The sequence below is a fragment of the Leucopleurus acutus genome, assembly GCF_964270905.1.
Source record: "Leucopleurus acutus genome assembly, chromosome: 7".
Lineage (NCBI taxonomy): Eukaryota > Metazoa > Chordata > Mammalia > Artiodactyla > Delphinidae > Leucopleurus > Leucopleurus acutus.
In genome coordinates, this window is record NC_139150.1 from 10,709,841 (window position 1) to 10,723,294 (window position 13,454).

The 13,454-nt window shown below is 38.0% G+C and overlaps 1 protein-coding gene across 4 annotated transcripts in view; it reads left to right on the plus strand.

Moving 5' to 3' along the window:
* Positions 1-13,454, plus strand: part of NR6A1 (nuclear receptor subfamily 6 group A member 1) — a gene marked incomplete at its 3' end in the record, with an annotated part of 202,004 nt that overhangs the window by 155,827 nt on the left and 32,723 nt on the right. For 2 of the 4 annotated variants that reach the window (XM_082843301.1, XM_082843299.1), the window contains exon 3: positions 11,207-11,449. In XM_082843301.1, the coding sequence (XP_082699427.1) occupies positions 11,207-11,449 (243 nt within the window). The remainder of the gene's footprint in view (positions 1-11,206; positions 11,450-13,454) is intronic. The other 2 variants (XM_082843302.1, XM_082843300.1) reach the window with 1 other exon arrangement.

Here is a 13,454-nt window from a genome sequence, read left to right on the forward strand (position 1 = left end):
GTGGAACTCCATGTGTGGCCTCTGGAAATGGATTTTTATGGTGGTAAGTGTAGAGGAGGAAGAATATATTAGTAGAGGAGAAATCCTATGATTTTTACTTATTTCTGTTTGAATTCTATATTCACAAATGAAATTTTGAGGGTACCTGTTCCCAATTTCATTTCTGCTACACTGCCTGATGCCTTCATTTCAGATAGTGGCAACCTATAAAACCGAGTGCAGTCAGTACTTAGACTATGCAACTGATCAGTGAGTTAGAACCAGCAATCCAGTTGAAACAGATCCCCTTTGTTTTTGATACCCTTTAGCCAGCCAAGTTCCAGATTGCCTGAGCTGTCAGCATAATTTTGGTCTAGTGAGCAGCTGTACTCTCCATTTCTTAAATCTGGCCTTCATCACAGTCTGAAAAGCAGGTTTTGATAAAAATCAGTTTCCAAATGTAATTTGCGTAACCTGAGCCCTTGGAATGGGTAAAATGCTCTTTGTGGGGTTGGGGAGGTATTTTTGTAACAGCAGTGCTGAGTGGAGGTATGACAGTAAGATGCATTTCAACAACAGGTTTTGGTCTGCATTTAACCAAGTTAAGGTAGAACTGGTTGCTAATATGAAGGTACTTAGTGCTCACTCACAGCATGGTAAGAATACATCTAGTTACACAGATTTTGTTGTGACTCCAGTTGTTTCTTTGGTTAAGAAAAAAAGAAAGGCAGCAGCAGCACTGAGGCTCAATTTTGATACATACCATCCTTCTCTTCCTGTACCCCACCCCCATAGGAGGTAGTTTGTATAATGGGAAGTCTGTCTGGAAAAGTAGTAAGGTTGAGGTTCAGATCCATCACTGACTAGCTGTGTGACCTTGGGTAAATCGCTTTCCTTTTCTGGCACTAGGCATGTACCTTTATCTTTTTCTTAATAAAAATAAAATACATAAGAAAAATTTTAATGTTTAATTTTTTTACATTTCATTACTTTTTTTTTTGAAAGTATGTCTGGATTACAGTTCTTAATCCTCTTAAAAGGCTTTATTCTTATGTTTATCTTCTTTAAATGCATATGAATTTCTCCTGGTTAAAAAATAAACATTTGCTTCAATCTGTTGCTTCTTCCTGCAAAATGTTTCTCTATCACTCTTGGAGTGATAATAAAATACTAATTTTATATCTTTACCACTCAACCTGTTTTTAACTGAATCTGATTTTTGTTCTAACCAGTTCACTGAAACTTCTCATCAGTGATCTTTGAGCCTTTTCTTATTCCTCACACTTTTTGACCTGCATTGTGTTTGACAGTGCTCTTCTTCTTTGTGAAACCCTTTTTGTCCCTTATCTTTCTCACAATCATGGGTTTATATTCTACCTGTTTCTTCTTTGATCATGTCATCTCACTTTCTTTCCCTAACTTCTTACCTTCCCCTCTCTGTGTCTCCATTTTACCTTCCGGCTACTTCTCCGCACATCCCCTTCCTCCTTGGAAGCCATAGCTTCAACCCTCCCTTGGGTTGATGACTCCCAAATCCTTCATTCTAGCCTGAACCATTGTCCTCTAAGTAACTGCCTTTGGAAGACTTCTGTTTGACTTGCCCATCATCCTCTGTTAAACTAAAGCCATTGATTTTTGTCCCTCACTTAGCTTTTGCTTTACTCTTTTCTATTAGTGATATCACATTTCTCACAGCCACCTTGGTTTAGAACCTCGAGTTCATTTTTTAAACACTTTCCTATCCCGTCCTCCCCTCATCCCCCCTCTGGAATCTAGTCAGTCAACAAGCCATCTCTAGGGCTCCTGTGCTTTCTTTTCACTTCCATTCAGCCATTCCTTTGTTATCATTCCTGTTACCTAGATGCCCATGCCATCCATCTTGTGGCAACCTGCACATCATTGTGAGGTTAATATTCCTAAAAATATTGCTTTGATCCAGACATACCTCTATTTTAAAATCTCAGTAGCCTTTTATCAGTAGGATAAAATCAATTGCACTCTGTTCCAAACTAGCTTTCTGGACTTATCTCTGACCATTCCTCTCTACTTAACTATAATATCCTATGCAGTTCCTTCAAACACACCTTACGTTTGTGTTCTTTCATTTTACTATTGATGATGTCCTTTTCCTTTCCTGAAGTGCTCTGCTATCTTTTGTTTTCAACCTTTTTATTGTGAAATATAACACTTAGAGAAAAGTAAATAAAACACAAATTTACAGCCTAATGAATTAATATAAAACAGGCACCACTCAAATCAAGAAATAGAACCTTGACAGGATCCAAAAGCTTCTCTCCACCCCAGCACTCTCTTCACTCTGTGTCTCTTTCCCCTCTATTGCTTGTTTGTTATTGTTGTTGCTGTTGTTGTTTTAACTTACTTAATACAAATGGAATCCTACAGTATGCATTCTTTTTTTCCTGGTTTCTTTTACCCAACACTGTTTGTATGCGTCATCTATGCTGTTGCAGTAGTTCAAATATCTTTACTGCTGTAAAGTATTATATTGTACGAATTACACTGTTTATCTACAGTAAGTTGATGAATGTATGGTAATTTTTAATTTGGGACTTTTATAAAGCATGCTGCTGTGAACATCCTTGAACTTGTCTTCTAATACACATGTGCATGTATTTCTGTTGGCTATGTACTTGGGAATGGGTCATAAGATAAGGTGTATCTTCAACGCTAATAATGACACACTTCCATAGTAGTTGTACCAGTAAAACACTTCTACCAATGGTATGTGAAAGTTAGTTTTTCCAAATTGCCACCATAGCTTGAAGTCATTTTTAATTTTTAGCCATTCTAATGGATGTGTAATAGTGTATCACTGTGGTTTTAATTTGCATGTCTTAATTTGCATGTCTTTGATTACTGATAGGTTTGAACATCTTTTCATAAGTTTATTGATTATATGGATAGCCTCCTTTGTGAAATGCCTGTTCAGGTCTCTTGCCCAGCTTTCTACTGGGTTGCTTTTTTCTTATTGATGTAAAGGAATTTTACATGTTCTGGATGTGAGCACTCTAGGTTGTGTGTATTGCTTATATTTTCTTTCACACTGTGGCTTGCCTTATCACTCTCTCTTGAAGTTCTTCATTTTAATGTAGTCCAATTTTATTAATGTTTTCCTCTATGTTTGTGCTTTTTATGGCCTGTTTCAGAAATCTCTTCCTATCCCAAGATCATGAAGATATTCTTCTTTATTATCTTCTGAGTGGTATATTATTTTGCTTTTTTTTTTTTTTTTTTTTTTTTTGCGGTGCGCGGGCCTCTCACTGCTGTGGCCTCTCCTGTTGCAGAGCACAGGCTCCGAACGCGCAGGCTCAGTGGCCTTGGCTCACGGGCCCAGCAGCTCCGCGGCATGTGGGATCTTCCCAGGCCGGGGCACGAACCTGCGTCCCCTGCATCAGCAGGCGGACTCACAACCACTGTGCCACCAGGGAAGCCCTTATTTTGCTTTTGATACTTGGGTCTGCTATCTACTTGGAATTAAATATTTTGCATGGGGTGAGGTAGGATCAAGTTTCTTTTTTTTTTTTCCATATTAGGTATCTGATTGTCCCAACATTGTTCATGGAAAAGAATTGTATTTTCCTCACTGCTCTGCAGTGCCACTCATATCATAAATTAAATATCCATATATGTATGATGATGCTGTAGGATTCTCCATTCAGTTCCTTTGGTCTGTTTGTCTACCTGTGAGCCAGTAAAAGATATCTTAATTACTATAGCTTTAAAATGAATATTGGTATGTGGTAGATAAAGTCATCTTATTTTTTCTTAAGTATTTGTGCTATTTTTGTTCTTTTGCATTTACATATACATTTAAAATTAGCTTGTCAGGTATACACACACAGACACACACACACACAGGACTGGGATTTTGAATGGAATTTTACTGACTGTAGATCTTTACAATAATAACTCTTCCAATCTGTGATCATAACATACCTGTCCATTTACTGAAATCTTCTTCAATTTATCTTAGAAATATTTCACATTAAGTATATTAAAATTTTTACATAGAGATCTTATATGTCTTTATTAGATTGCAACCTAGGTATTTTATATGTTTAGGTATGTTACCTAGTTAGGTATGTTTATATGCTATTGTAAATGGCATCTTTTGAAATTTCATTTCTGTTTGTGGCTGGGATAGAAATATAGTTAGTTTTTGTATTTTTTTTTAAATTTTACTGTGCTTGCTAGAACCTCCAGTACAGTGTTGAATGAAGGTATTGATAATGGGCCATCCTTGTCTTCCAATCTCAAAAGAAAAGGTTTTTAAAGCATTTCACCATTAAGTATGATATTTGGTACAGGTTTGTTTAGATAGTCTTTATTATATTAAGCAAGTTTATTTTCTATTCCTAATTTGCCAAGAGTTTAATAATAATAATTTGATATCTATCAAAGCCTTTTCTTTTTTTTAATTAAAGCACTATTTATTGCTTTTAAGATGGATTGTTTTTAAACAAAATACTTTCCAGAATGTTTCATAAGTTGCAATTTTTTATCAGGTTCTGATCTTACAGGAAATATATCTTTAATAACAATGGCACAACTGACATTTATTGTATTTACTGTATATTAGGAATTGTATTAAGCAGTATAGTGTAGTATGAAAGGTCTCAGATCCTAGTTCAAGATTGTCTGCTTAGAATCCTGGCTCTGCTGCCTACTAGATAGCTAGGTCCTGTTGAGGACCTGGGGCATATTTTTTTATCCTATGTGTGCCTCAGTCTTTTACATCTACAAAATGGGGATAATAGAGTTGTGAGGAATGAGCGAATTATTATATGTGACACGTATAGAACAGAACTTGTTACATAATAAGCACCAGGTACATGATGGCTGTTGTCATATACCTATAATCGTTTATTCCCTAGCAACTGCATGAGGTGAGTACTATTGTTATCTCTATTTTACAGTTGATAATAAGACTTAAGAGAACTGAGTTGTGTGTCCACAGTTAACAAAGCTAGGATGTGGCAGAGCTGGAATTCATACCCAGTGTGTCGTAACCACAAAATCAGTGTATTTTAAACTTTTTACAATTTGATCCATAGTACATTGTAATCCACTGCACACATGTACACACAGACATAAAATGCACACACTTTAATTGAAAGGAAGGTTTCACAATATTAACCCTTACTACATGTGATGCACTTTGATATTTTCTTTCATTTCTTCTAAAAATGCTAGTCGTGATGCTATGGGTTATGACATAATTTCGAAAACACTGCACTAAGCCATAGTATTTATTCATTTATTCATTCATTCAACAAGATGAGCTTCTTCTGTGTAGCAGTCATGGTACCAGATGTTACTGCTAATGGTTTTGTTTTTTCTTTTAATATATTTATTTATTTATTTTTGGCTGAGTTGGGTCTTTGTTGCTGCACGCAGGCTTTCTCTACTTGCAGCTACCGGGGGCTACTGTTCGTTGCGGTGCGCAGGCTTCTCATTGCAGTGGCTTCTCTTGTTGCAGAGCACGAGCTCTAGGTGTGCGGGCTTCAGTAGTTGTGGCTCACAGCCTCTAGAGTGCAGGCTCAGTAGTTGTGGTGCACGGGCTTAGTTGCTCTGCGGCATGTGGGATCTTCCCGGACTAGGGCTCAAACCTGTGTCCCCTGCATTGGCAGGTGGATTCTTAAGCACTGTGCCACCAGGGAAGCCCACTGTTAATGTTTTCGATTGAGACTTAATACTGCAGTATAATCTTGGTTAGGTGTAACTAAGGGGTCCTGCCACTTTTATAAGGCAAGAACCTCAGTATTGTAAAATTCTGGTCAGATTGACGACCAGATAGATTCATTTATAAATATCCTTGTATTCATTTACTTTTTGTTCTTGCTAAATGATGTAGAAACAGGAACATCGATTTGTGTGAGCGGGCGCGTGTCATTGGTACCCTGAAGAGATGTTGCTAGGGCTCTTACCTGGTTCCGATTGTTATTAATCTTCTAAGCCAACCATATCAGCTGCTTATTCATCATTTTCATTATTTCCTTTGAACTTGATGTTTCTGCCTCTGAAGATTAATCTGTGTTCATAGTGACCCTAACCGAGCTCTGTATTAGCCCTTCTCTCTCTACACAAGAGTGTTAATGTGTGAAGAAATGAAAATTATATGATAGTTCCTGTTACCTGCCTTAGAATCATTTCTGATTAAAAATAAATTCTTAAGATTGTTTCTAAGTTGTGAAAGACTATAGCAAAGACAAGCATGTTACCTTCCTTTCTAACAATGCCCATGTGTGGTTACATTTATTTCTCATGAGTAACCAGCAAGCATCCTTGAGAACATCTTGCAGGAGAAAAATTCTGGGCAAATCATGACTGTTTTACATATAGAGGGGTAGGACTTAACTTGATGTTGTATCTGTGGATATTTCTGGGTAACTCATCTTGAGTTGGTCTTGCTGAAGATTAGTAAACTATATTGGCTATTCTAGAAATGAATGAGATTGTTTTGAGGAAAACCCAAGTTAGAGGTTTCTAGCGCCAAAATTGAGACATTACGTTATATGCCAGTTGTTTCTTCTGCTTATACCCTCCTCTCCTTTCACTTGTCTAACTGATAGGCATACTTCAGAATTCACCTCCTCTAGGAAATCTGTTATTACCTTACCCTGCCACCAGACTGACTGAATACTCCTCCTTTGTGCTAGTGGAATTTTTCAAGTTTTTTTAAGTTAGAAAAAAAAAGAAAGACAGTCAACAATATTGTCTAGTACTTTAGAGTTCATAAAGCTGTCTCATTCTAATACAGACCATGAGGAAGCTAGAGCTCTATGTCATTTATAGGTAATCTGTTAACTCATTGATTCTCACAACAGTTCCTTGAAGAAGGTAGTATGATCCACATTTTATATAGACTAGAAACTGAGGTACCTCTGGAGAGGTTAAGAAGCTTTCCAAAGTCACACAGGAAGTAAGTCATAGAGCCTAGATTTGAACCCAAGGATTCTGACTTTAGAGACCAAGTTCTTAATCTCTATGTTCTACTGCCTCTGCTCAGAAGATTTTGGAGAGCTGACAGTTGTCTCTTTCCTTTCCATCATTGAGTTGAGACTTACCTTGCCATGGGGCCCGAGTTCAACTCTACCTCCCCACCCAGTCCTCTTCCCTTGACTGCCAGGCAAATCTGTTTACCTAATGCCAGTCTTCTCAATTAGTTTAAAGTTCTTAAAAACTGTCTTAGTGTTCACCCTCCTCTCTTCTCTTACTCATGGGGAGGAGAGCAAAAGAGGAAGTTTCCAATAGTTTTTACTTTAATGTTTGATTTTTTTCCCCTTCATTCATCAATTTTCAGAATACTGAATTGGTGTCCTAGAAACCTCCAGTGGTAACTAATGAAGTTTTTCTTTTTAATATTATTATGAACTCATTGATTTTTATATCTGAAGTGTTTTAATCCATTGCCATCATTCTTTTTGATGCATAGTCTGCTCTATTTAAGGCCAATGGGAGGCTTTTATGTTGCTCCCTGTATCCTTTTGACATAACCCCATTATTAGTCTTGGGTAGTACAAGACTCATCTTGTATACATTCTGCCTCAAACCTGAAATCAACCATTTCTCTTAGGAGTCCTGGCTCCTGTTCATAGGAAATGGTATTTTTAGAGTACACTGTCTGAGCCCTTTTACCTTCTGGTATTCCTGATCAAGACAAACATTGAACTTCTCTGATAAGTTAGTAAGAGTCTTCTCTCCTACTGTTTTTTAACCCATTGCTATTTTTGTAGATAGCAAGCTGCCTTGTTCAGAGTTTTAAATACCTATCATTTTTCAAACCCTCAGATTTTCATCAACAACTCTGTCTGTTATCTTACTGAGCACTACAGTTACTAAGAGCCATAGTTTCTACTTTGTTTTTGTTGCTGTTGTTTCTGTTGGTGGTGTTGTTTTATATATATATATATATTTTTTAATTCAAGTATGGTTGATTTACAATATTAGTTTCAAGTGTACAACATAGTGATTCAATATTTTTGTAGATTATACTCCATTTAAAATTATAAAATATTGGCTGTGTTCCCATAGTCTCTACTTTGAAGTGCTTATTTGCCTGATTTTTTTCCCCGTTATATTTTCAGGTAGACTAACAGATTAAGAACATTGAATAGATTAAGAGTGCTATATGGTTATGAACATCTCCTTTGTGTTGTTAGGCTCACTAGTAAAAGAATACTGTAGATGTAATGAATCTGAAATTTCAGATTTCATGTGAGGAATATAACATGATATCCTTATGTAAAAGATAGACAAATTTCAGTGAGGCATATAACATGATATCCTTATGTATAAGATAGAGAAATGTCTGGCCTAATTAACAGACAAAACTAGTTGAACAGCTGTTTCCAGCTGGTTAATTTGGTTAAGTCAGATTGAGAAGGGGCTCCAACAGCTTGCCTGAGGCCACATTTCTGTTGAATATTGTTTTAAGGTTGGAAATGAAAATGATCTAATATTGACCATACAATATTAGAGAAAAGGAGGAGGAGTGAGAAATAACTAATATACTGGGTGGCAGGACCGGATCCCCAAAGAGTTCCATAGACCAGAATGACACATAGAATTTCTTATATAAAGATAAATTTGATCAAAGACAAGTGTAAAGTCCTACCATTGGGTTTAGAAATCCTACACTTCCCAAGAATGGAATAAGAAAGACATGCGTTAATGTTAATATGTGATAAATACTTCAGGATTTAGATGTCTGTGAACCAGATGTGAATTAAATGTCGGGGGGGATTGGAAATACATCAGTCTCAAAATCAGAAAGTCTTGAATTCTAATTTCAGTTCCACTCCTGATTATATAACCAATTAAATTTCCTTACCTCTTTAAGCTTCATTTTTTTCCCATTATAAAATGTGTAGCATTTTTATAGCATAGCATTGATAATTATAAAATACTATGTATATACTGGTGTTGATAGCTGCAGATACATAAACAAAACTAATTGAGTCTTAAATTGAGAAAATCAAACCATTTAGTTCTGGGTACTTTGTTTTACGAGAAATTTTGATACTATATGATTAAGAATAAGAAATAGGAGAAGAAAAATTAGGAACCCCACTTATCTTTAAATCTCTGAATGGTTGGTATATGAACTAGGCTACGTTATACATTTATTTTTTGCCCGTGAGCACGTAACTCAGGGCAATGAGGAAAGCTTCAGGTTAATAGAGTCTGGCTCAGTGTAAAGAAAAGCTTTTGAACCATTAAAACTATCTAAAACGGAATGAATGGAATGAAGTACCTTACTGAGTCACTGGATATGTGCAAGTAGAGTTCCAACCCCTTGTCTTGGAATATCGTAGAGGGAGTTCATTTCATGCCTCAGATAAAGGTCTGTTGGAGCCAATTTCTAAGGCCCTTTCTTAACTCTTAAGATTCTTGATTCTGTAATATGGGGATAAAGATACCTCTCACAGTCATTGAGATGAATAAATAAGACAGTAAAAACTTCTTGAACACTGCATGGTACATGCTTGGTACTCACCGAATTTTCTTTGCCGTATCTATAAGATAAAAATAATCCATGCCCTGGTCTTGGTACAAGTGAGATAATGAATGTAAACATACTTTAAATACCCTTCAAGTCCTTTATAAGAATCAGAGGTGCAGAAATCTCTATCTGACATCTGGACAAGCACCATTTGGGACAGTTTGCTTCTTTCTGTTTGTTCATTTACAAAGGGAGACCTTGGCTTTTTTTAAGCTGCGTGTGTGTGTGTGTGTGTGTGTGTGTGTGTGTGTGTGCGCGCGCGTGCGCGCGCGCGCGCGTGTGTGTGTGTGTGTGTGTGTGTGTGTGTGTTTCCCAAGGGAAGGGCCTGACTTACCTGCGTAGAATGGATAGATTTGCCTTGCCGTGGCCACAGAGTATGTTGGTTAGGTACATAGACTTTGGGGGTTCCAGCCCTAGTTCCCTTTCTTACTAGATGGGTGACTGTTGAAGAGTGATATTACCTCATGAGCTTCATGAGTTTCCTCAGCTGTAAAATAAGGGTACCTCAGTTAGGTTTGTTGTGATGATTCAGCACAATAACACGTGTTAGGTGCTTGGCACAGATCAGAATCTTTGCAGGAGGTTTCTTTTTTCCTTTTTGTTTTTTTAATTGAGGTATATAGTTGATTTACAGTGTTCAGGTGTACAGCAGAGTGATTTGGTTATATACATATTTAGATTCTTTTCCATTATAGGTTATTACAAGACAATGAATATAGTTCTCTGTGCTACACAGTGGGTCCTTGTTATCTATTTTATATATAGTAGTATGTATCTGTTAATCCCAGATTCCCAGTTTATCCCTCCATCCTCCCTTTCCCCTTTGGTAACCAAAAGTTTGTTTTCTAAGTAATATAATATGTTATTTGTCTTTCTCTGCTGGAGGTTTCTTGGACCCGCTACCAAGGTCTGACATAGTTCACCAAGGCACTTTTTTTTGTCATATGCCTGTTCTTTGGCAGTTGCTTGGTCCAAAGTGGAATTTGCTTGGTCCAAAGAGGAAGTGAAGAGCTATATTCCAGCCTGAATTTCTGCTTTGACTAATTTGTTTGTTGCTAGACAGTGAGTTCCTTGACTATGGGGATTATGATGATTTATTTCTGAATACCCAATACCTAGTACAGCGCCTGGACACAGAGTAGATGTTCTGCTGGAATGTAAGCTTCACCAGGGTCTTTTATTCATTGCTGTATCCATGCCTTACAACAGTGCCTAGAAGAGAATAGTTGCTCAGTATATATCTATTGGATGCGTGGATGGCTTAGCTGGGCATGGAAGCTTCTTCGCTTGTTAATAATTATAACTATCATTTATTGGGTATATACCATATGCTGGGCACTTACATACATGGTAAGTAATCCTTACCACCTTCCTACAGGGTAGAAGTGATGGGCTGTTGCTAAAGAAGGTAAGGGAGAAGGAGGAGTCAAAGATACCTTCCAGGTTTCTGACTTGGTTACTGGTCCAAGTGATGATGAAACTCAGAGGAAGAAATGTGAGTTCTTTTTTTAGTTAGGCTATGTTTGTGGTATCTACAGGTAGATGCAGGAGTCTGTTCCTACAACAAGGGCTTTAAAGATGCCACCTCTTTGCCAGTTAGCCTGGAGAGGGTAATGTTCTGGGTCTATCCAGGGTTGCTAATTTTAGATCTGCAGGCTTAAAGCCATTATTTCCACTGTGTTCTAACTTGCATATGCTCAGTTTCTGTTCCAGATGATCGGGCTGAACAACGAACCTGTCTCATTTGTGGGGACCGCGCCACAGGCTTGCACTATGGAATCATCTCCTGTGAGGGGTGCAAAGGGTTTTTCAAGCGGAGCATTTGCAACAAGCGGGTATATCGGTGCAGTCGTGACAAGAACTGTGTCATGTCTCGGAAGCAGAGGAACAGATGCCAGTACTGCCGCCTGCTCAAATGCCTCCAGATGGGGATGAACCGGAAGGGTGAGTGGTGCTTGCGGCTCTGCTACCCACACTTCACGCATCACTTTATCTTTAGTGTCAGCCATTAAGCCTTGGAGTTATTCATTTCCCAAGCCTGCACTTGTACTGTGTACTCATAACCCAAAAATGAATCTTCCTACAGGGATCTCCCAGATTAGGTGGGAGAAAAGACTGGTGAGATGTTAAGGATCCTGTGAGAATGAATGCACAGGGTCCATGTGACAAGACCCCAATTAACAATCAGGTACTAAGTAGGATTAATATACTCCACTAGTTCTTTTTTCAGGGCATGATGAAAGGAAGCAGGAATTTTATATGAAATGGCAGGAAGGCAGTAGGTCCCCTGAATGTGTTATCATTTTGTTTGGTATAAGCATGGCATACTCAGGTTGGGCATACCCAGAAATCTGCATCCAGGTTGGTGAAGAATTTGGGATTTATTGGGAAGTTTTCCAAGAGCCATTAGCCTAAGATGACATGAACAAACCAATATTCTAAGGGGGTTAATCCAGAGGGCAGCTTTGAAGAATGGATTGGGGTGGGGGAAGCAGAAAAAACACTTAGAAAGTATTTAGAAGAGTCCACAAGAAAGGTCTGAAGGAGAGGAGGAGGGGAAAGTAATGGCACAGATGGGGAGATGTGGGAGAAGCTCACCTGATAGGAGTTGGTGACATACTGACTATTGGGCAGTACCAGAGGTTGAAGCTGATAATTCGAATTAAAGTAAATTAATTGGGGCTTCCCTGGTGGCACAGTGGTTGAGAGTCCGCCTGCCGATGCAGGGGACACGGGTTCGTGCCCCGGTCTGAGAAGATCCCACATGCCGTGGAGCGGCTGGGTCCGTGAGCCATGACCGCTGAGCCTGCGAGTCCGGAGCCTGTGCTCCACAACGGGAGAGGCCACAACAGTGAGAGGCCCGTGTACCGCAAAAAAAAAAAAAAAAAAAAAAATTAATTAATAAAAGAATGGGGCAAAATGTTGACCTTGGTAGGTGCTGAATTTGAAGTACCTGAGAAGGACACACACATAGATGTCCACTAAGGAAGTCGGATTGGAACTGAGCTGAAAAGTCCTGCTTACAAGTAGAAGTTTGTGGAGCTATTGGCATAGAGGTGGTAAAGTTTTGTTAGTGGGTAGAAGTCACCCAAAGAGAGAACTTGGATACAGAAGAGAAAGAGGGCCAATGTCAGAACTTTAGGAGTATTCTCATGGAGGGCGGAGAGCCTCGCAGTGTAGTTCAGTAAAAGCATAGAGGTTCAGGAGGGGAGAGGTTGGTGACAGACTAGCTCTGTGACCTTGGGCAGTTTGCTTTATGTCTCTGATGCTAAATCTTACCTTTAAAATGGTATGATAATACTTAACTTTCAGAGCTCTGTAGAGGATTAAATATGACTATGTATATAAAATACCCAGCGAGGTATTAAGAGCTCATAGTAGTAGTATGGGGTGGGGATTAGTCAGATTTAATGAATTGTTCAAATTGGTTTTGTAGCAGACACTTCAGACTGGTTTTTTAAATTGTGTATGGGATAATAAGATTTTTTTTGAAAACTTGCCTATTATGAAGAGAGGTAAGAGAGATATAGAAGGGCATTTAGGTAAATATAGGTCATTTATAATTTACTTACAATACTAATATTTACTGAGCATTGTGTGTACCAAAAAGTCTTGTATACTTTCTATGCATTATCTCATTAAATACACACAACAACCCTATTGTTAAGTATTACCCTCAGTGTACAGAGGCAGCTTAGGGAGGTAAAATGACTTACAAGTAGTTGGATTAGTGGTTGTTGTATTGACAGTTAATAATTTTTAAAATGTAATTTGTTATTAATCAAGCAAAACTTGTACCTAACCAGATGGACAACACACTGCTTCACATGTCTACTGTATGGGATAACTAGTTGCGTGTTGGAATGTGCTATATTTACTGAATGATAAAAACATTTAATAGGGCATTTAAACTGTTACCAACTTTGTCCCCTATGTTTCTAACCTCATT